Source organism: Carettochelys insculpta, chromosome 9 (assembly GCF_033958435.1).
Source record: "Carettochelys insculpta isolate YL-2023 chromosome 9, ASM3395843v1, whole genome shotgun sequence".
NCBI classification, from domain to species: domain Eukaryota; kingdom Metazoa; phylum Chordata; order Testudines; family Carettochelyidae; genus Carettochelys; species Carettochelys insculpta.
The window spans coordinates 29,665,922-29,690,759 of record NC_134145.1 but is presented as its reverse complement, the minus strand read 5'-3'; the positions used below and the strand labels follow the sequence as shown (position 1 = coordinate 29,690,759).

General features: G+C 44.7%; 1 protein-coding gene across 3 annotated transcripts in view; it reads left to right on the top strand.

Annotated features, from left to right (window-relative positions):
• Nucleotides 1–19,659, top strand: part of DDAH1 (dimethylarginine dimethylaminohydrolase 1) — a 166,379-nt gene extending 146,720 nt beyond the window's left edge. For all 3 annotated transcript variants that reach the window (XM_075002229.1, XM_075002228.1, XM_075002227.1), the window contains 2 exons: nt 15,039–15,182; nt 15,973–19,659. In XM_075002229.1, coding sequence (XP_074858330.1) covers nt 15,039–15,182; nt 15,973–16,089 — 261 coding nt within the window. In that variant the 3' untranslated portion in view covers nt 16,090–19,659. The remainder of the gene's footprint in view (nt 1–15,038; nt 15,183–15,972) is intronic.
• Nucleotides 19,660–24,838: the final 5,179 nt, after the last annotated feature.

Below are 24,838 nucleotides of genomic sequence, written 5' to 3'. Positions count from 1 at the left end.
ATGACACCTGCTCCGGTACCAATTTCACCGACAAAACCACCTGAGAGGGTAAAGGCTAAAACGAAGACCAGGCACCGCAGCCCCTCTCCTGAGGTAATTGCACTGCCTCTGTCACCACGATCACCACCGGAGATTCGACAGGCAGCAACACCTTCAGCCTGCCACAGACGTCCTTCTCCTTTTCTTCGGAGTCCATCCCAGGGGTCTGCATGCTTTTCTCCATCATCTAGCAGAGATCCCTACGAGTCTTCTCATAGAGGCTCTCCTCGTACGTCAGTATCATCTCGGAGGTCTCGACATTCCAGGCACCACCCTTACATCCTTGGGTCATGGTCCAGGTCTCCATCGCCGGGCCCCTGTCCCTGTTGCTACGACCGCCATCATTATGCGGGGCGTCAGCATAGGAGGTCGACGTCTCACTATGGATCCCCGTCGACCACCCCTCAATGCCACAGTGTTCTGCTTCCACCTGGGGGAACACCACGAGTTCCCCAATCAGAGGCTGGGTCTAAAGGCATTGAACCCCACCTCGAAATTCCACAAAGGCAATCACATCAATACAGCCAGGATCCAGAGGAATTGGAGGAGAGATACCATAGTGATGCCTCCTCATCCTCGCCAGACGAGGCCGTGGTCCCTGGAGACATTTCTCCCCCAGATGACCTGAAACAGTTCCAGGAGCTGTTCAAACGAGTAGCTCAATCCCAAGATATTCAAGTGGCGGAGGTGCAGGAGAAACACCACAGACTCCTTAAAAACCTCAGGCCTCCATCTTCTTCTAAAATTGCTGTTCCTCTGGACGATGCAGTCATGGAGGCAGCCATTAATATATGGCAGACTCCAGCATCCGCTCCTCCTACCAACAAAAGAGCGGACAAAAAGTACTTCGTCCTTGCGAAAGGTATGGAATTTCTATTTAGTCATCCACAGCCAAACTCGCTAGTGGTTGAATTGTCCCAACACAGGTCCAAATCGTCCCAGTACAAATCTGGGGGATTGGACAAGGACATAAAGAAGCTGGATCTTCTGGGTAGAAAAGCCTACTCCTCCTCTACTCTATTGCTCCGCATGGCCAACTATGCCGCTCATTTGTCGAATCACAATTTCGACAACTATTCCAAGCTTACTGCCCTCATGGACTTCCTTCCGGAGGAAAAAAGGCCAATTCTTAAGGCAATTGTGCAAGAGGGCTACGCGGCTTCTCAAGCGGGCGTGCAGATTGCACTGGATGTGGCGGACACAGCAGCCCGCGCCATGGCCACCGCAGTGGTAATGCGGAGGGAGTCATGGCTTCACACATCCGACATTCCAAAGGAGTTACAGGTCAAAATTGCAGACCTCCCCATTGACAAAATAAAATTTGTTTGCTGAATCGACCGACTCAGTCCTACACTCGAGCAAAGATTCCAGAGCGACACTTCGGACTTTGGGGATATATACCCCACCATTCAGAAGGAAGAAATTTTATCCTCAGCAACGCCGTTATGGTTACCAACAGCAACGTACCCAATTTCAACAGGGGTATGATCAGGGACGTCATCAACAAACACATTATAAGGGCCCTAGGCACCGGCCTCAGCAGGGCAACGCCTCCGCAGGGCAAAGTGCAAGACAGCAAGTTTGACGGGTATGTCGAGGGTCGCGAAGCCAAGACCGTACCTCAGTGCCAATCTCAGTACATGTTCCATCACCGACTCAAGCCATTTTACCCACAATGGAAAAGCATCACGTCGGACAAGTGGGTATTGGAGATTATAAACACGGGATACACGATCCCCTTCCAGTCTTTACCTCCACCAAATTCTCCCACCGCACCCCTTCTCAGAGACCCCTCTCACCTACCGGAATTAAGGCGCTCCTATTCATAGGGGCGGTGGAGAGAGTACCGGAACAATTTCAAGGCAAAGGGTTCTACTCCAGGTATTTTCTGATGGAAAAGAAGACAGGTGGGTGGAGACCCATTTTGGATCTATGCGCACTGAACCAGTACCTACGCAAACAGCACTTCAAAATGACTACGATGGCTTCAATAATCATGGCACTAGACCATGGCGATTGGTTTGCAGCCCTCGACTTACAGGATGCGTATTTTCATATCGCAGTTCATCCAGCCCACAGGCGTTTCCTCCGGTTGCTTGTGGGCACAGATCATTTCCAGTACAGAGTCCTCCCATTCGGACTCTCTTCAGCACCCAGAGTCTTCACCAAGACCTTAGCGGTGGTGTCAGCATACCTACACAGACAGGGAGTTTTCATTTTCCCGTACCTGGACAATTGCCTGCTAAAGGGAACTTCCTGGGCGGAGGTATTACGGATGATACACATCACCACAAAAACATTTACTTCACTGGGCCTCATCATCAATTTCTCAAAGTCAAAGACCGACCCCACGCAAAATATAGAGTTTATAGGGGCTCAGATAGACTCAGTCACGTCAAGGGTGTATTTACCCGAGGCTCGTTTTCGTGCCATCGAATCTCTCGTACAACTACTAACGTACAGCCCCACTGTTCCAGTTCTCATGTGCTTACAACTGTTGGGGCATATGGCAACCACCACGTTTGTGGTGCAAAACGCCAGGCTGCATATGCAAGGATTGCAGCATTGGTTGGCAACCGTATACAAACCCTCAATCCACACCGTCCACAAGAGGATGTCACTTACAACAGAGGCACGAAGCTTGTTAACATGGTGGGGAAACCCCAAGAATCTCCTAACAGGGGTGCCCTTCCACCAACCGCAAATTACTGTGTTCATTACAACAGATGCCTCCCATATGGGATGGGGGGCTCATGTGGACAACAAAACCACTCAAGGATTATGGTCCCCTGCAGAGAAGACACTGCACATAAATATATTAGAGCTCAGGGCAGTGTTCAATGCGTGCAGGCATTTTCACAATTATCTGCACGGAAAAATAGTCGGCGTGAATACCGACAACACCACCACCATGTTTTATATAAACCGACAGGGGGAGCCAGGTCTCGTACGCTTTGTGCGGAGGCAGTCCGACTCTGGAACTGGTGCATCGCCAACAATATAATCATAAAGGCTTCATACCTACCGGGGGTCCACAACGTCAAGGCGGACCAACTCAGCAGACACTTTGCGCCCACTCACGAGTGGCAGATCCATTCACACCTACTTCACCAGGTGTTCCGCAGATGGGGTTTTACCCAAATCGACTTGTTCGCCACCCGAGAAAACAAGAAATGTCCCCAGTATTGCTCCAGAGCGGGCATGGGACAGGAGTCTTTGGGGGACGCCTTCATGATCCCATGGAAGGGCCCTCTACTTTATGCATTCCCTCCCACGACACTTGTACACAAGGTCTTGGAGAAGGCCAGAAGGGAGAAAGCACGCATGATACTCATAGTCCCAACCTGGGACCGGCAACAGTGGTTCCCATTGCTCTTGCGCATGGCTCAACATCGGCCATTTCCCCTACCAACAGTACCGGACATTCTCACTCAGGCTCGGGGAGTCAATACTGCACCCGCACCCGAAGAGACTTCGGCTACAAGCATGGCTAATCCATGGCTAAGCGCCTTAGCGACTACATGCTCAGAGGGAGTACAACAAGTCCTTGAATGTAGTCGGAGAACTTCCACCAGAAAGACTTATCAGCACAAATGGCTGCGTTTTTCCGAATGGTGTTCCTCCAGGCAACTAATACCCCAGGACGCCACCATACCCACGATTCTGGATTATTTGCTACATCTCAAACAAAACGGATTTTCGCTATCCTCTATAAAGGTGCATCTGGTGGCTATATCAGCGTTTCGGCATGAAGAGGATGGATCAACCACATTTGCCCATCCTGTTGTCTCGCGTTTCCTAAAGGGGTTGGTGAATCTGTACCTCCCTCGGAAACCAATACCACCGTCATGGAGTTTAGACCTAGTTCTACACACCCTCTCGGGACCGCCCTTCAAACCATTGGCTATGGTCCCCCTTCGACTACTTACCATGAAAACGACTTTCCTCCTGGCAATCACGTCAGCTCGCAGAGTGAGCGAACTCGCGGCCATAATGTCCACACCACCCTGCACAATATTCTCAAAAGAAGCGGTGGTCTTACAATTACACCCAGCCTTCATTCTGAAGGTCTCTTCAGACTTTCATATCAACGAACCAATAGTGCTGCCCTCGTTCTATCCTAAGCCTCACAACTCAAATGAAGAGGCACGGTTGCACTTACTTGACGTAAGAAGGGCACTGGCCTTCTACATCGATAGAACTAAACCTTTCCGGAAAACGGACAGACTACTGGTGTCCATTGCATCCAGGTCAAAAGGAGAAGCGCTATCTTCACAGAGGATTTCAAATCACATTGTGTCTTGCATAAGACTGTGTTGTGAGATCTGCAAGACTCCTCTGCCAGTTCCGCCAAGAGCCCACTCTACTAGGGTGATGGCGGCATCAACGGCCTTCTTCAAAGGCATCGCGCTGAGAGATATCTGCAGAGCGGCGACGTGGTCTTCCTATGACACCTTTGCCAAGCACTACGCCATGCACAGGATGCTTGATGAGGATACACGCCTGTTGACAGCAGTCCTTTCATGGGCAAGCTGCGCATAAATTGGGTGCCCACCTCCTTTTTCGGGGGGGGTTACTGCTGGGTAGCCACCTACTGTGGAGCACCCACGGGGACCACTCGAAGAAGAAAGAGAAGTTACTCACCTGTGTAGTAACGATGGTTCTTCGAGATGTGTCCCCGTGGGTGCTCCACTACCCACCCGTTCCTCCCCACTTCGGAGCTCTGTTTGTGTGTTTTTCAGGGGTGTCCAGAGCGGTTGATCAGGAACTGGCGGGGACCAGATCGCGCATGTGACCGTAAGCGCACGAAGAGCCGACGCGCATCGGCGCATGTGCGACCCGATGGAGACTGCTGAAGATTTTCCGAGCTGTGGCGCCGGGGCGAGCCCGACACCAACTGTGGAGCACCCACGGGGACACATCTCGAAGAACCATCGTTACTACACAGGTGAGTAACTTCTCTTTTCTTAAGGTGCTGATCTGGGACCCAGAAGTGACAAAGGCAGGAATTAAACTGGCTGTGACTTTTCTTTGTGGTGTGAATGTAAATGCATGTGTTCTGTGAAAGAGTGGGACTTCAAGGGGACTAATTTAGTGTTGGAAGAGTAACCTGAATTCTTCAATTTGCAGTCTGTGTTTGAGAGAGAGTATAAGTAAAAGTGGTAGCTGGTTTAAAAAAAAAAAAATTTCTTGGCCAACTTGGCTCTTGAGGTCCAAACCAACTGGGAGTGGTAAGTGAAGGTAATACCATATCTGATTGGAAAGCGGATCCAAAAATGACTATGCTTCATGCCATAAAGTGTCTGCCAAAGTATACAGATCTCCTAGAGCTGGCTGGGAAGTTACTTCTTGTGTCCATTTAAAAATGCTGATGAACACAAATGTCTGTCTGAATTTATTTAGTTTTTGGAGGGATTTTGTTAGCACTCCCCCCAACAAAAGAAAACATACACCCCCAAAACCTGACGTGTTTGTTTTGGCTAACTGTTTCGTACACATGGATTGTATGCTGTATGTGTCCATAGGATCTTTGGGATGTTGAGGCACTTTCGGTGTGACGTTTCTGCTGACTGCTGTGACAGTCTTGTAATGAGCTCTACATGAGTAGAACCCTAAATCACTCGGTCTCTGCACATGGGCCTGCCTTCGTGCATGGGGGCGTGTTCTCATAAGAGAGTTAAGACAACTATGTTTTAAAGTAGTGATGGGCAGTAATTGTCACGAGGGCTAGTTCAAGCATCATGGTAAGTGGTCATGAGCCACACTTTTGTATTACGTTAATGGAGGAGGTGTGGAGTTGGGCGCAGAACAGAGCTCTGGAAAGGGTATTGGAGTGCAGGAGTGAGTGCAGGTGCTGGGAGGGAGTTTGGGTCTAGAAGGAGGTTCTGACCCAGGGCAGGTAGGTTGGGATGCCAGGTGCAGGCTCAGGCTCTGGGTGGGAGGCAGTGATCGTAGGTGGCTCTCAGCTGGCAGCACAGCTGGGCACGCAGGCAGGCAGGCTGCTTGCATGCCATGGCAGCCCAGCATCACTCAGAGCAGCTGGCTACTGCTGGCAAAGGCATTTGTGCATGCCTCTTTGGGGGAGGAGTCAGCAGGCCTCCAAACACCACCCCTGCAGTTCCCACTGGCCATTCTCTAGCTAATGGGAGATGTGAGGATGGTGCTGAGGGTGGGGGCAGCACATGGAGACCCACTGCCCTCCCCCACAGACGCACTTGCTAGCAGCAGCCGGTTGCTTCTGGGAGTGGTCTGACAGGCTGTGGCAGGGACATGGCTTGTCTGAGCATCTTGCTGCTTTGCAGGACTTGTAGCAGCCCAGAGGGTCAAGGCAGGCCAGAGGGAAATGTTTGGCAGCCTGAATCCAGCCTGCAGGCCGTACTTTGCCCACACATTTTAAAGGATGCCAGACATGTTTCAAGTGAAATCTCCTAAACGCGTCAACGTTTTTCCCTCACATGTCTTGCTGTTTCACATTTAGGGTTCTTTAGCTTACCCATTACCTCAGCTTGGCTGAGGACATGCTGTAAAACACTACAGAAAAGGCATTTTAGGCCATGTGAATGACTTCAATATAAGGAAAGCATGACTAAGGGCTGAGAGAATGTGCAGTGAATGTTACCCTCTATAGGCTGGAGAGAATTCCCAGAAAAACAAGGCATGCAGGAAATGCCTGGCTGCTAGTATAAGTGATTGTGCAAATGCTCCTAGGCAGAAAGCCAGAGTCTTACAAGCTCACTTCGTGACTGTTACAATCTTGGTAGGAAAGGCAATTTTTAAAAGATCTTTCCCATTGGGTGCCTGATGCATCTCATTTTACCTAATTTGTGTCTTTTTTTTTCCCCAAAGGAGATCAATGTATTTTTGCTACATTTGAAGGCCATTAAGCATCTTGTTTTATATTGAAATTGCCCACCCCCTGCTCTAAGTGAACTTTCTGGCCAGAAGGTCACATTGTATGGAGGTCCATGTAGGGAAGACTGGTGGGGAGAGGACTCCCCAAAGAGCCAGGTGTGGCTGGGACCCGCCCCCCCAGCCTACATCCACTTCCTGACACCCCACACCCTCAAGTACACCTGCCTTTATCCCCCTTTTGTTAGAATAGAGTCTTCCCTCTCTTTGAAGTTACTTTGCAGTAGTCATTTTCTACCTGATGCCCTTTACACAGTAAAAGAATTCAAAAGAATACCATATGAATGGTTTCTGTGTCATTCTGTTAAATACCATTAAATACTGTTTTGCAAGTTCTGAAGCAAGTACTCTGTGGTGAATCACAATGTTCCTGAGAGATGAGCTATTGTACAACACAATTACAGTAACAAGATTCTCTTTGCTTTTTCTCCAAGAATGGAATCAAAACCAGTGTTTCAAATCCTGTTGTATCTAGGCACTGGTCTTTCCTACTGACACCTATATTTCAAAGTAGGCCTACTAAGGCAGCTTCTTCCAGTGGTTCCCATGGGTGCTCCATGTCAGGTGTCAGGCCTACCTCAGCAACGCAGTTCAGAGATTTTTTTTTTTTTTTTTTTTAAGCCGTAGTTGGTCAGACCACTCATGCACAGAAGCGTGCCAGGCTCTTTGCACACTTTTGGTCACGTGCGTGATCTGGGCCAAGCCAGTTTCTTTCAACCACCAGCAGCTGCAGACAGAAGTCGCTTTTTGGTCCACACACGGCTGAAACAAAAGTTGAAAATCATCTGTAAATAGTTTGTTTTACCTCTTTTTACAGCATTCCTATTGCATTTAGTTGTTTAAAAAAAAAGGGGGGGGGGGAGGAATTCTTAACAAGTTAAAACTTATCTCCACATTGCTTAAGAGCGGCTCTTATTGACTGTTAACTTATCATTTATGATGGTTACGAATTGTTAACTATTTGATATTCAAAAAAAGAGAAATAATACAAACATATGTATAGACCATTGTTATTTGTATTAAAAAAAAAAAAAAGTAAAATGTCTGCGACAGGTTTTAAAAAGTGTGATTCATGCCACAAAGCCATCCCAGTTTCCGATGGACACAGCAAATACATTCACTACCTGGAGGAGGCCCATATACCTCAGAAATGTACCCACTGCTCCAAACTGACCCCAAGAGCCAGAAAAGACAAGGAGATGAAGCTAAAGATGATTTTATTCGATCAGGCTCTTCAGCCTACAACCTCTGAACTGACACCGCTTTTCCCCCTGAGGGCCCATCACTGTCTCCAAAAGTGCAAAGCAACCTCTTTGACTCTCTCTGGCCATAAGAAAAAGAGATCCTCTCCCACTCGATCCTTGCCAGTGTTACCTACGAGGAGGGCGAGTGACGTTGAACACCGTGATCCCTCTACATCTAAAAGGGACAAACAGGAGGAGAGCAGGAACCAGCGAATGTACCAAAGGCACATGGCCAAGCCTTGGAACTGAGGAATTCGCATACCTAAACACAATCGGCACCGGAAGCTGTGGCACCGAGATAGTTGTCCATAGCACCGAAACCAGTGTCGGCAGTGGAAGAACCGGTGCATAAACCCACGGCACCTAAGATCTCGGTACAACTGGAGCCTGCGCTGAGAACATTTGGAACCAAGGTTGGTGCTGACAGACTCTGCACCAAGGCATATGGCACTGGGTGCAGTACCAGCTGTGTTGGCACCAGTTCCATCAGCACTGTACACTTTGATCTTGGACAGCCATACAGCTCAACAACTTGCAAAGGCGCAGACTAAAATTCGCCACATAGGTCAGGAGAAAGGCTGGTTATTATGTCATCACTGCTATCCCATAATTCTCTGATAGAACCTGTTGTACTAGAAGGGCCTCTGACGCCTCCATCACCATTCCTCAGACCTCCATCTCCTTTCCTTAGGCCTCATTCTCCTCGCCTCAGGCCTCATTCTCCTATCTCATAACCACAACAGTCCTATGAATACTCTCACCAGACATCCTCGTCTCCTCCTCCATCCATTGAGTAAGTCTCACCTACCTTATTCATTCCACCAACATACCTACAGGAGACATTCATGTTGCCGATCTTCCTCACCAGGATCACAATGCTATTATTCGCATCAATATTACTGTAGAGACTACTGCGGGGAGTACTGTTCTTATAGATCCCCAAACTCACATCCCTTTATATAGACACTCTATATCTCCACCTCTGAAGAAACATAGGTACTCCTCATCAAAAGAACACCTAGACCCAATGCTCCCTGCCCCCACCCCCACCCGAACCCATAGAGGAGCAGCCAGAGGATAGCATGGAAGAGCAAACAGAGGCGTATCAAACTGATGTATCCTCATCATCCCCAGACAAGGCTACCCCTCCTGACGATCTTAGACAATTTCAGGAGCTCTTTAAGAGGGTTGCGCAGACTCGGGACATACAAATTGCGGAGGTACAGGAGAACCAGCATAGGCTTCTTAAGAATCTAAGACCTCCAACATTATCCAAGATAGCCATACCGTTGGATGACACCATTACAGAGGCTGTGGATAATATTTGGCAGACCCCTGCCTCCATTCCACCAACCAAGAAGAGATGGGACAAAAAGTATTCCCTTCCCTTGAAGGGTATGGAATTCCTATTCAATCACCCTCAACCCAACTCTCTTGTAGTGGAGTCCTCACAACAAAGATCGAAGACACGGTAATGTAAATCTACGGCATCAGATAGGGATGCTAAGAAACTAGACCTATTTGGATGAAAGGGCTATTCATCCTCTACTCTGTTGTTATGAATGGCGAATTATACCACACACCTTTCCAATCATAACTTTGGTAATTATATGAAATTGACATCCCTAATGGAATATCTCCCTGATGACAAAAAAACCCATATTAAAGCAATAGTCCAAGAAGGATATACTACCTCACCTACGGCAGTCCAAATTGCTGTAGACGTTGCAGACACTGCTGCACGATCTACCTCAACCGCTGTTGTAATGAGGAGGTCTCCTGGCTACAAATGTCTTGCGTCCCTAAAGAATTGCAAACAAGTGTGGAAGACCTCCCCTTTGATAAGTTGAAATTGTTTGCCCAATCTACAGAAGCAGTTTTACACTCTAGTGAAGATTGAACTACTTTGAGAACACTGGGTATTTCTGTGGGCTGTACCATTCCATTCTGCATCTTTCCGTCAACCACTCCCCCCACTCAGTCCCTCTTCAGGGACCCCTCTCGAGATGTTGTTAAAGCACGAAGTGGACCACTTCCTGTCCATAGGAACTGTCGAGAGGGTACCTGACGAATTCAAGGGAAGAGGGTTCTAATCCCTCTACTTCCTCGCAAAGAAGAAAATGGGGGTGGAGACCAATCCTAGATTTACGGGTTCTCAACCGTTATCTTCGCAAACAACATTTCAAGATGGTCACCATTACCTCTCTCGTTACTGGATTGGACGATGGGGACTGGTTCACAGCCCTCGACCTACAAGACCGTTGCTTTCCTGTAACTATCCACCCTGCCCACAGATGTTTTCTCTGCTTCACAGTGGGTACTGATCATTTTCAGTCCAAAGTCCTGCCACTCAGACTGTCATCGGTGCCCAGAGTCTTCACGAAGATGCCCTTGATCGTAGAAGCTTACCTACACCATCTAGATATTTTCATCTTGCCGTACCTAGATGATTTGCCTTTTGAAGGGCTGCTCAAGTGCAGATGTCCTCCATATGGTAAGCATTACCACAAAGACATTTCAGTCTCTAGGCCTTATCAATTTTCAGAAATCAACCACTGAGCCTAGGACATAGGATTTATAGGGCCTCCCCTCGATTCTACTACAGCAAAAATATACTTACCAACATCTTGTTTTCATGCGATACAATTGTTAATACAAATCCTGATGCACAGTCCTATGACACAGGTGATAACTTGCCTCCAGCTTCTGGGTCACATGGTGGTCACTACATCAGTGGTAAAATGCCAGCCTGCAGTTTCGCTGTCTCCAACATTGGCTAGCGTCAGTATATACGCCAGTGAAGCACACCTGTTCAGAAAAGGGTGTTGCCAACTGCAGAGGTTCGAAACCTTGCGGTGGTGGATGAAACCCAAAAATCTACTATGGGGGGAGTCCCCTTTCACAACTCCAAATTTCCTTTATTATAATGACAGATGCTTCCAGCATGGGCTGGGGAGCGCACGTGGGAGACAAATCCAATGCAAGGATTCTGGTCACAAGAAGAAATGGCATTATGTGTAAACATGCTGGAGCTAAGAGTGGTGTTCAGTGCTTGCAAAAACTTCGTACCACATATTCAGGGTACGGTGGTTGGCATCAATACCAACAACATTACCACAATGTATTACATCAGTCGACAAGGTGGGGCCAGGTCTCTCACTTTTGTGTGCAGAGGCTGTTCGTCTATGGAACTGGTGTACGGCAAATGACATAATCATGAGGACCCCAGACTTCCGAGGCATCAGCAATGTTGCAGAAGATCTATTGAGAAGGTAATTTGTACCGGACCACAAGTGGCAGATCTGCCCAGACATACTTCACTGCATCTTCTGCATTTGGGGCTTCCCCCAAATGGACCTATTTGTGACCTACAACAACAGAAAATGCCCTCATCTTTGTTTCAGGGCAGGCCTTGGCCCAGGGTCAATAGGGGATGCTTTTCTCATATCATGGAAAGAATCCCTACTCTACGCCTTTCCCCCCACTGGTTCTTATTCACAAAGTCCCAGAAAAGGTGAGGCTAGAGAAGGCCCATCTGATACTCATCAGCACTGGTTCCCACTGCTACAGTGAATGTCGTTTTGCCCTCCGTGCCCCCTCCTTATCGTTCCAGATCTTCTTTCCCAGAACAAGGGACTCTGACCCACCCTCAACCACAAACATTGTTTTATGGCATGGGTGATTCTTGGTTCAATGCCTCGAAGAACCTATGTTCTGAGCAGGTCAAGGAAGTACTGATATGTAGTAGATGCATTTCCACTCAAAAGACTTACCTCTATAAATGGAAACAGTTTACATCCTGGTGGTTGTGCAGACAGTTACACCCATACCTACAATTCTAAATTATTTGTTGGACCCTAGACAAGGAGGACTTATGTTACCGTCCTTAAAGGTCCACCTGGTGGCCATATCTGCTTTTTAGACACCCTATAGAAGGGTCGACTGTTTTCACGCATCCAGTCACGAACCGGTTCCCAAAAGGCGCCTCAAACTTCTATCCCCCTCGTAAATCAGTAGTGCCTCCGTGGAGTTTGGACCTGGTGCTGGACATGTTGTCTAGATCACTGTTGGAAACTCTAGCCACCACGTCGCTTCATTTACTTACCTTGAAGATGGGATTTCTTACAATATAACATTGGCTGTAGAGTCAGCGAGCTGGCCACAGTAATGGCGATTACACCTTATACGCCTTTCTCTAAGGACACACACGGTGACGTGTCTACATCCTGCATTCCTTCCCAAGGTCTCCTCGGAATTCCATATAAACGAACTGATAATATTACCATCCTTCTATCCTAAGCCGCACTCCTTGAACAGAGAAACAAGGATCCACGCACTTGACGCAAAGAGGGCTATGACCTTTGTATAGACAGAACAAAATCGTTCTGTAAAACGAACAGATTATTCGTATCCCTTGCACAGAGATCAAAGGGCGAGGGGCTATCCTCTCAAAGGATCTCGAACATTATTACATCTTGCATTAAGATGTGCTATTCATTACACAAAACCACCTTATCAACTGCGCCCAAAGCTCATTCTACCACGGCAGTGGCAACTTCAACAGCCTTCTTTAGAAGGACTTTGCAGGACATTTGCAGAGCCGCAACATGGTCATCCTATGACACATTCGCTAATATTATGCAATACATTGCCATATGGAGGTAGATGCCTTCTGGCAGTGGTGCTTTTTGTGGTGAACAACACACAACGCCGGTACCCACCTCCCTGCTTCAGGTGGGGAGGGGTTGTCACTGCTATATAATCACTTGATGTGGCGCACGCACAGGGACCATTCGAAGAAGAAAGTTACTCACTTATATAGTAACAATGGTTCTTTGAGATGTGTCCCCGTAGGTGTTCCACTACCCACCCATTCTTCCCCATTTCGGAGGTCTGCTTTATGTTTTTTAGATGCTCCTGGGATGCTCTTCGAGGAACTGGCTTGGACTGGATCATGCACGTGATCAAAAGTGCACTAAGACCCCAGCACACTCCTGTACGTGCATGGTCTGGCTAATTATGGCTTAAAAAAATCTGTGAACTGTGGCACGGGGCGGGCCTGACATCTGACGTGGAACACATCTCAAAGAACCATTGTTACTACACAAGTGAGTAACTTCTCTATATACTGTTGTAAATAGGGTCTGTAAAAATCAGTTGCAAAGAGGAAGACAGCCATGGAAACAATGACTTTAAGAATAACAACACATCCTGTCCAATTGAAGTGTTTATTCCACTACAACCTGTTAGCTCTTTTATGGAGGTAGATGGGACTGTGGAAATTCGGAATAATTTCCTATCTGATGAAGAAACAAGAAGTGAGGGTAAGATCAACACTTCCTCCAGAATGCTCGACATTCCTTACTATGGAATTCTCCACAGGATATGTATGAATCACACACTCAGACAAAGGAATTATTGGAGGTTTGTGCAAATATTAGGTAGTTAGTTACTTAATGGTGTGGTGTACATCCTTCTTGTGCTTCACTTGATATGTCATTTTCTACTGATGACAAGTTGTGCAGGTGACCTCATAAGGCACTCAGATTCTTAAGGTTCTTTGGTTCAGATTAATTCATCTAGATGCAATAGACCAAATTGTGCTGTTAGCTACACTGGGGTGATCCTAAAATCAGTGGGGCATCTTTGAATTCATACCAGTCTATTTGAGAGTGGAATATGGCCTAAGATCTTTGTTCGCAGGCTGTTGCTGGGATTAGTTTAAATACAGAGTTTTTCTTCTAAATGTATCACAAGATCCCTGTATATCTGGTGGCTTCTCCTTCATCAGGAGTTGATTTAACTAAGCCAAAGGGATGCACGTTGCCTGGCGATTGCACAAAGAATAAGTGTAGCAAAGAGGTTTTGCAGTACACACAGAGACACTGGGTGCAGTGGTTAAGAGAATAAATTCTTGAGACTATTTGGGTGTGCTCAGGATTTTTGGGTAGGCCAGAGCTTCAAGCAGTTTCTTTGGGCCTCATTCCTCTAGTGTTACTCTAGTTTTATGTCAGTGTGATACTAGTGTAAAGCTGGAGTGGCACAGTGGTGAATCTGCTCCAATGACTGCAAATGGTTTTTTACGTCTCTAGTAATAGACTGATCTTAAACCAAAACTGCTGGGTGGCATTTAAATCTCTCCTGAGCGGCCACACAAGCACACAGCTGACAGGGAACACTGGGTTCAAACTGCTGCCCAAGTCTGAATGCCCACCCTGCTGTTTTCAGCATACCAGCTCAAGTTCCACCAGCAGAGTACTGGCTTCTGATCTGCTGTGCTGATACCACCTACATGATCCCCTGATGAACAAGGAGTTAATCCAGGCTCACCTCCCACTCCCTGGACAGAAGAGCTTGGTGGAAGAGCGAAGAATTTGGAGGCTGCTGAACCTACACTGGGCTCCTTTTCTGTTGGTGTTTATGTATTTTACTGACTTTTTGTAGAGTTTACAAATTGCTAGCACCTGTAGCTCCCATTGCCTTGAACGAGAAGGTGGGATGTTCTTGCTCAAGAACCCCTGCAAAGCAGCCCATGTCCCTTAAGGAGAGAACCCAGCCAACTGTGGTTTCAGGAAAAGTGGTTCCTGCTGTGACACTACACCATTGTTAACAGGGTTTTCAAAATTTTGTCGATCTGAATTTAGCAGTCTGACTTCATTTTTGGTTGATACCAAGATATCCTGTACTTTTAAGTGCAAACCTAAAAAAGAGGCCTGACTTGTTTAGGTAATGAAATCGTTCCTGCCATACCATATTCGGCTTGTTTTTTGACGTTTGTGTTTGCACGTTCATGATGGAAAGCTAGTGCCCTTCCTCTAACCAGCTGCACTTCTCTTCTGTCAACAGACCATGCAGCAGATGAGTGACCATCGCTACGACAAACTGACCGTGCCTGACGACGCTGCAGCAAACTGCATATACCTAAACATTCCAGGCAAAGGCCATGTTTTGCTGCATCGAGCCCCCGAGGAATACCCAGAGAGCGCAAAGGTAAAGGGAGAGTTACAAATTAGGGGCTCCTCCCTTGAGATACTGAATGTCCTTGACTCCCATCACAGTCAGTGGGAGCTGTAAATTGTGAGTAGCTCCTGGGGTGGGCCCTGGTACTGTACATGCATATGTGTGCGCGCACACACTCCCCGTCTCTCCCCCCCAACACCCGCTCCCCAGTTATTCAAGCACAAGACTCAGAGAATCAGGAACCGTTGTATTTTCAGCTCCACTACTTAAATCTGTTTCTCCTCCTGTTGTTTCCTTTGTGTAAAATGGGTATAATTATACTTCCCTTGCTGTATTCACAGTATTCAGGGAATCCATTCATTAATGTTTGTAAATACCCTTGAGGAAAGAAAGCTATAAATGCAAAGTATTGCTATTTATTACCAACTGACTAATCACCAAGTTAATTCGGGAAGAAACAAGTTATTTCAAGTAAGAAATTATTATCCACAGTGAACCAGCAAAAGAATGAGATACGCAGTGGGTACAGTTACTCTTCTTAACTCCCCTAACTCCCAGCACTGGAGGTGGGGAGAGAGCTGATTTTTCTCCTTCTCTCTTGTGGCCACTCTGCAATCTTATATTCTCTCCCAGGAAAAGCAGTGTCATCACAATTCTGATGCTTTTAAAGTCTTGAGTGTCGGGGGTAGAGATGGAATTTGGCAACATGACTTGAAATTTGTATGTTTGTTTCCATAAAATTCATACAATAAAGAGTTGGAGTAAATGGAAGGGATGGGTGCTCAGGTTTTGTGACTTTGTCCTTTTATTTGCTCACCAGGTTTTTGAAAAACTGAAGGACCACATGCTGATCCCTATAGCCAACACAGAAATGGAGAAAGTAGATGGGTTACTCACCTGTTCTTCTGTTCTTATTAACAAAACTTCAGAATTATGAGATATAGAATCCCTCCCTTGTAACTGGCAATAAAGTACATGCAAGGTAGATAAATCTATATCCACACTTTTATTGTTTTTATTGACAATCTACTGTACCACTGTGCTACTAATCCTTGTTTACAACTCTCTTGCTTAGTGTATTTTTATGTTCCTGTAGATGGTATTTAAGGTGTATGTGTGCTTTATGCTGGGGTGAATATAGTGCAATGAGCAAGCGTAAGACAACTATGGTAGTTAACTCCTAGCGTTAGTGATTTACATACTTGGTGTGAGAACTACATGGAGGAAAACTAATTCCTAACCATTTGCTAAGCAGCTCCATTGTCATGACACTATGAGTTTCACTTTTCTCTTTTTCCTTTTACCATTTTTTCCCTTTCCTTTTTGCTTCATATCTTCTTGCCCTTTTTTTCCTCCTTCAGTTTTCCCCTAGTCTTCTCCTCCTTATTGTCAGGAATTCAGCCTATTGGTAGGTAATGAAAGCAATTGAATTTAACAATGAATTTGGGCTTGTGTAGTAAGCAGGCTTTCCTTTTGGTAGCTGCAACAGTGTGAAATTGATTATCACATTGCTACTTCTGTGTAGAATCATAATTAAAATCAATTTTAGACTGTAGGTGGCAGCTTGGGAAAGCCTCTCTGTAGAGAAGCATTATGTGTTTCTGATGCACTTGAATTACAGGAAAGATTGTCCATCAGCCAGTCAAGGTTTGCCCAGCATTCAGACTCCACTTGATTACTCTTCTGTCCAATTGGGTGGCATACAAGAGGCTTGTATGTATGCTATGTATCAATCATCTTTTTAAAAGCCTATGTTTTTGTGATAATGTGGTCCATAAAAATGAATGTTTTGAGGCTCATGTAGAAATGTTATATTACAAAGGATACTTAAAATATATTTTTAATCTTTTTATATGTATTTTCATTTTAGTTTGTAGCTATTATGTTCTTTCCTCTTTTGGAGTGAAGTTATTTCTTTACTTACGTAGGCAATTTACTAGCAAAGCTCAAAACAAAGGAATGGAGGTAGAATTAGCTGAAGGACATTATTGCCAGAGTATGTTCATGAGTAGGGGAAACTGTTATTTCCCAAAAGGTTGGCACATGTATTTTGTCTGCCCTTGCGGATCTCATGGGAACAATGGCCATCTTACTTTTTTTTTTTTTTTTAAATTGCGTGAATATCTATTGTGGTATTCAGTTGAAACAAATGTATTTCTTATGGCAAATTCCACAACATATTTGCCCATGACTCATACATATTTCACGACAACAGAGTGAATTATAGACAGTAGAATTCACATAATGCTTTTAAAATCATTTGTAAACCAAGAATGGAGAAATTCTCTAACATAAGCAGCGGTGGGATTTATTTTGGGGGGGGGGGAGGTGCAGGGAGTGGGAAGGACTGACACACAGTCTGAACACGATATCCACTTCCTAGTCGTCTCTTTTCTTTCTTGGTCTTCCTGTCTCACTGTTCTTTGTCTGAGGGTTTCTGTTTTTTCTGATTTGATACATTCCTGTTTCATCCATTTAAATCTCTTCCATATCCTCCCCCCTGCCCGACTCCCTCCATTTTTCTCCTCATCCCTTTAAATTCTCCTTCTCTCTTCCACTCATTCATTCCCAAATGTCCCCATTGCATCCCTCCTTTTCGTAACATAACTCTCCCCTGCACATAGGTGCCAGGAGAGAGGGAACTGACAGACATACTTTGTTACCTTAGGCTATGTCTAAATTGCAGCCATCTGTTAGGAGCCCAGAGTTCTCCTGATAGAAGTCTGCTGCTCCAGGAGCCTTCTGCTGACAACCCAGTCATACTCATTCCACAAGGAAGAAGGGAGATGTCAGCAGAGAGGGTTTTCCTGACATTTGACTGCATATGGAAGGAGGTGGCAATGAGTTTCCTTTCTCCTCTGCCCCCTTTGAAGGAAGGGGGAGTTAGTGAGTGAATAAATTGTCCTGTAAAAGAGGTGGATTCATGGCTGAGGTGCCTCTTAACCTGTAGTTGGAAGACTTAGCAGCACCTGTTTGCTGGGAAGAGGGGGCACCCTAGAAACTTCCTAGTGAGGCATTATTCTTTATGCTGGTTCCTCTGCCTGGCAAGTCCTTACCCCAACAACTAGTGAAGTAGGGCAGCAGAGGACCTTTCCCTCTCCTGCTTTTAGCTTTCTCTTAATCCTGGCTCGAACAAAACCAAAACAATGCCTGCTTTTTGATACAACATGTGCACGGCAAATGAGCATCCTGCACACGCAACATCCTTGCCACTGCAGCGTTTTTCAGATGCCAGATGTAGATCAGCATCCACAAGTAGTAAAGGAAAATTGCAAACCGAAAATGGAGATGCAACACCATGTGCTAACTGGCTGCATCATTTTAACCCCCCTCACAAAAAAAGTAAGACAACATGCCATTTCAGTGCTGAAGGTCTAGTGGTGAATAGCTAACACTGAGATTTGACTCTCTAATCAAAGTTTTAAATAATTTAATTAGTACAAATGAAGGTTACACTGTGTGACAGACCTTTCACTCTTATCCATATGTTTTCCTTCATCACGAGTTCAGGACGTTCATGTGATGTGTATGTTTCCCTCTTAAAGAGAATGTGACTGAAGTGCCAGCAAGTACTTCCTTCTTTCTGTTAGTAAGAATGTGCTTGCAGACTGTACGGTGTATGATGATAAACCAGAGTTCTTCTAGCCTCATACACAAATATACATTTCTCTGTCTGCACAAACACCACTGGAAGAAAGTGTTCTGAGGAGTTTTAAGACCTTTGTAACACAGTAATTGCTGTGAGAATGGTTCATAGCTCATAGAACACTATGTTCTGTTTTAAAAATAAAAGTTCAGTGAAATATAGAACAGTGATATTGTTCTCCCCTCTTAACTGCAGCTCTTGAGTGAAATATGGTATTATTCAGCCACTTAAGTATCTAATTGCTGTCAAGGCAGAATAATTTTGATAATGATCAAAGTTCATATGAAAACAGAGAAAGTTATTTATTGGTCCAGGATGTCTAATTGTATGGATAATTATGGGAATGAACAGGTGAAAAGAATTACCCTCTTTACATAGTGACTGTGAACTAAGTAGTATGGACCTCACTTGAACAAATAAAAATGTTAGTGGCTATATAATGTAACTTGCATAGAGTCGCATGTGCACCATACTAATCACTGGTCTATGTTGTATTGTTCTGCAAAAAAACAAACTGGGTGTCTAAATCACCACACATCTCAAATCTGTTACTCTTGAGATCCTTATTACAATATATTGTTGCCCACTTTTTGTGCCAAAAACATCAGTGTGTTTCATAGACTGTTATACTGGAAAAAACTTACTTTAATTTTTGTCTCTCTTGCAGTTTCTATACTGTATACCCCCATCACTATTGAATAAAGTGTCTGTTGCACTGTGAATTGTGGTTGTCTTCCTTTGAGACTGGCATCATTTTTTGTGATTTAGTCTGTATTATTTCTCTCATGCTACCTTTAGATTTCAAATCTTAAAGGTTGGTACAGGTTGGAAATAAAACCTATAGACAAGTTTATACTAAAACCTTTTAAGAAGAAATTGTGGTTTCAGGTTAATGTTTTAAAAGCATGGTCTAAAAGTGATATTGTTTTAAATTCCAGATAAAGTGGTTCTCCCTAAACTTTTTAATTGTCATGAATAACTAAGAAATACAGTAACTGCAAGATGCCCTAGATCAGGAGTGGCTGACCGGAGCCTGAAAAGCAGATACAATTTACCAATGTTCAATGTACATTGCCAGAGAACCACAATAAGTCATCGGCTTCCCTCCATTCTTTCTCCCGGTGCCTTCTGGCCACTTGCAGCCCCACTGAACAGTACCTTCCTGTACTTCTCACGTGATCAGTGATTTTTGTGGCGTGTAGGAGGTGGTGGTGGGGAGGGGAGAGGAGCGAGAGTGCATCAAGCTCTGGGGAGGGGGACCTTGGGGCAGAGCTGGTGGTTGAACAGTGAGCGTCTCTCAGCCCATTGCAAAGTTGGCAGCTCCAGCTCTGGAGTTGGTGCTGCTCAAAGAAGTCGCAATATTAACTCCTATCACTTGTGGCTCTAGAGCCACGTGGTCTCTATATTTTAAGGAATATTGGTTAAAAAAAAATGTTGGTTTATCTAGGGCAAAACTAGAAAGTTTTGAGAGAGAAATCTGTTCCTTGCTTCAGATTAGCCTTCTCTTTTCTTTCCTACTCATTACATCAAGGTAGCAAATTACACTGCTAAGGATGATGCTTCTCTGTTGCCTAAGCATTGGTTTCTGGGGAATGTATTCTGTCATAGGATCCTTTCTCACAGAGATTGAAAGCTTTAATCCTAAACGATTCATGCTGAGTGCTAATGTCTGGGCTTGTTGTATGTACCTGATCTCTTGTGCCCCAGACAGCTTGGCATTGATATCAGGATGCCTGAAATATATTTTAGCCATCCAAATGACAGGTCAAATAGTTACTCAAGGTTTAACTGAATATATGCACAGAAGTGCAGGGCCATCTAGTGGCCAGCTTCTCGGACACTGATGGCATGCACATTTTGTGATATCTCTCACTGAACTGCACGAGGTGTTTACAGACATGGCTTAAGTCTGTTTAGGCACCAAGCAAAGGCAGAGTAGACAAACCATTGTTGTTGCCTTCTGGGGTCTGGAATGGTAAAAAAAAAAAAAAAAAAAAAAAATCCAGCAAACATCCATGCAGAGGTACCATTCACACAATCTTTCACCCCAACATTGCTTCTAACAATGGATCCATTCCTACTGGGGGCGGGGGAGGCATGTGAACAACCATAATATTTAGGGCAAATGGTGTTCCCAATGGACTTGACTCTCCATCAACTTCTAGAACTATGAGCAGTGAAATGCATGTTTTCTTCCACTAATGAAGGAGACACTCGCAAAAATCATGATAGACAATATGGCATGCATGTTTTGTATGCATTGACCTATAAATTGTCTCCAAATTGAAGAGTTGTTGGTGAGAACAAAGACAGACTATTCTGCCAGGCTAAGTCTGTAGCTGGAAAGGTCAACAATATTATCTGGTGAGTTGAGATTACCACAGTTGTAGTATCCTGTGGTATGCAGTAGTTTATTGTCCTTTCTCTTTTGTAGGGAGTAAAAGTGTGTATTATAGATGTTTTGTCTTGTGTTATTAAAGTCCTGCAATGTGGCTTCTTGTGTGGAAGTTTATTGATGAGTTTCAAGGTCAGAGAGGTCATTCTTGATCTCCTGTGTGTACAGGATACTAATCAGGTGGTTCCTCAATTTCTTTGAGAGCACGTGGCAGAGTCTCTCACTGTAATCAGTGTAGTACGCTTTCAGTCCCTTGGGTATGATGTCCTTTTTTTGCACTTGGAGAGGAAGATCTGGTGGCTGAGCTATGTAAATTTGTATTTCCAACTGGAGACAATTTGTACCTCTAGATCAGCAGCAGTGCTATGGGCACCCACATGGCCCCACAGTATGCTAACATTTTATGGCTGACTTAGAACAACATTTCCTCAGCTCCCTTCCTCTGTCACCCCTCCTTTTACTTATCCTATATCAATTATATCTCTATCATTTAGACCTATGGTAAAGACACTCTTGAAGAATTCCACAGGAATTTCAACAACCTGCACCCCACCACCAATCTCAAACATGACCATTCCACATGAGAGATCCATTTCCTGGACACTGCAGTACAAATCACCAATGGTCAAATCAATACCATTCTCCACCACGAACCTGTTGATCGCTACTCTGACCTACGTGCCTCCAGCTTCCATCCAGACCACATCACATGATCCATCATTTATAGTCAAGCCCTTAGATACAATCACACCTGTTTCAATCCTACTGACAGAGAACAAAAATTTCAAGATCTGTCAGGCATTCGTAAAACTTAATTATCCACAGGGAAAAATAAAATAACAGATTAACAGGACCAGACAAATACCCAGAAACCAGCTACTTTTAGATAGGCCCAATAAGGTTAATACCAGAACACCACTTGTTATCACCTATAGCCCCAACTCAAACCCCTCCAGCACATTACTGACAATCTACAACCTATACTGGAACATGATGCTGCACTCTCACAGGCCCTGGGTAACAGACCTGTTCTTTCCTACAGACAAGTGCCTAACCTCAGGAAAATTCTCACCACTGATCACATGCCACACCGCAAAAATACTAACCCTGGAACTTTTTCCTTGCAAAACACCCCATTGCCAGCTCTGTCCACTTATTTACACTGGAGACACCATCCCTGGACCTCATCACATCAGTTACACAATCAGGGGTTTATATTCCTGCACTTTGCCAATCTGAAATATGCCATCATGTGCTAGTCATGCCCCTCAGCAAAGTATAGTGGACAATCACTTCACCAAAGAATAAATGGACACGAATCAGACATTATGAATCTAAATACTCAAACTTATCAGCATTTCAATCAAGCAGGTCGTAGCATCCAAAGTTACCAGATGACAAAGGGAGACATCTGAATTGGAATTCATTCTCAAGTTTGACAGTTTTCACCTCAGACTTGACAAAGATATCAATTACCTTATGTATAACAAGGACAGTTTCCCCACCCTTGATATTCGTAGTGATCCTAGGCAAGCCACTAAATAGACACGGGGAGAAAATATTTTTCTCCCACCTATCCCCAGTCCTATCTAGCTGATTCATCATTTATTTCATTTTTTTTCTCTGTTAAATTCTTTTCATCTCAGTTGTCGTTCATCAGGATTTTCCAGATCTGAAGAAGTGCATCTGTCCCATGAAAGCTCATCCCCTAATAAATTATATTGCTAGTCTTTAAAGTGCTACAGGACTGCTTTTTTGTTGTGTGAAGATGCAGACTACCCATAGCTACCTCTCCGAGACAACTGAAGAAGGAGCTACTCACCTTGTGCGTAACAGTGGCTCTTCAAGTTGAGTTCCTATGTGTATTCCAAAACCCATTCGCCTCCCCTCTACAAAGTGACTCCACCTTGGCCTTTGCCATGTAGAAGAAACTGAGGGTAGTGCATTCCTGCAGCACTAGCTAGTCTTAAGGCAGAGCATAAAGGAGGGAAAGCACATGTGCAGGGTGGACTCTTTAAACTCTTTGATCAGAAGCACAGGGATGCTGTCAAACCTATAATGGACCACTCATAGTTGGAGACATCTCAAAGAACCATTGTTACTACATGAGAAGCTAGAGTGGGATTTTTTTTAAATACTGATAGATTTAAATCCATATAACATGGCCTCAGTGTTACTGGTATAAGCAGTTTTTTTAACTATATATTTGTGTCCACTATGCGCTTGTCCTGATTTAACTCCATGGGTTTCTAAATTGATAGGTATGGTTCTGGTAATCCTAAGTGCCACAGTAGGACACACTCTCCCTGTGCTGTAGAAAAATGCTGCAAGCACAGCTAAAACAGAAGGAGAAAACTACAAGTAACCAGAGACTTATTTTTAATGGAATGTGCCTACTGTATTCAGGGTACATGAGCTTACTGTTTCCTTTGCCACTCTATGTACAATCCATCAAAAACACGTCAGTCCCAGTATCCCTGATCACCACTCCAGACAGCCACATCATCTATAAAAAATGAATGCTGCAGCAACAATTTATATTTTGCACCAATCTGTGTAGTTAGAAAGTTTTCATTGGCAGTTCCAGGTATCAGTTTAGACAAGATCCTCAATTATATTTAAGCTTCATAATTTGATGATCCCTGAAAGTTTAGAGCCTTAAACACTTTTAAGGGTCTTGGAGACTAATAGACTGAGGCTCTGGATCTGTACCACAGCGTGAGTAGCGTTAGCAAGCAGTTTTTGCAGCTCTTTCAATACCATTCCAAAAGGTATAGTATATGGGTTTTGTGCATGTGCATAAACACACATTTAAAAAAGGACTAAAATATCCAATTTTTTTCCCCCCTCTCTTTTCTGTGGGTGTGACTCTAACTCACTTAAGGACTGTGAAAACTTCTGGCTCAGTCTTCTCCAGACAGAACTGGTCCCAATTATTTTGAGGTTCAGACTGGAAGCATGCTTTTAATTTCCAGCTGCTTGGACCATTAATTCCAGCACTCTTGTTAATAGACCAAGGTCACCATAAGTTCAGAGGTGGAAAGAGTACCCAAGAAGTTACTTGAGTAGACATGTGGCTGCTTTCATTTTTGGATACTTGAGTACAAGTGTCTGAATATTTTTTACTCAAGTGGGGGGGGGGGGGGCTAATAACTTAAGTACATTCCCCTCGCTCCCCCTGCTCCCTGCAGCTGCATGTTTACACAAGTAACTTTTGGTGGATGCTGCTTCTGCCTAAGTTTTGCCATTTTGCTTTATCACATACCAACCTATATAACCCAAGTCCAGAGATCCAAATCTCATCAAGAAATCTCATGTTTTAGAACGTTTGTCCTCAGTCTGTCTTAATATACGCCAAACAACCTGGATTGAAAACTTTTTGCTTAAAATAATTGTACATACCAGCAAAGATGACAGCATAGTTAATTTTTCAAGGCTATATACGCATATGCATATCAAGCAGGGATGGGCAATCATTTTCGGTGGGGGTGGGGCACTCCAATAATTGGGTAAGTGGGCAAGAGCCGTACTCTTCTATGGTTATGAATGGAGAAGGGATGGAGGTTGGGGGCAGAAGGGAGCTTAGGGTAGGGAACTGGAGTGTAGTAGGTGGGGAGGGGTCTGGGAGGGAGGGAGGTTGAGTTA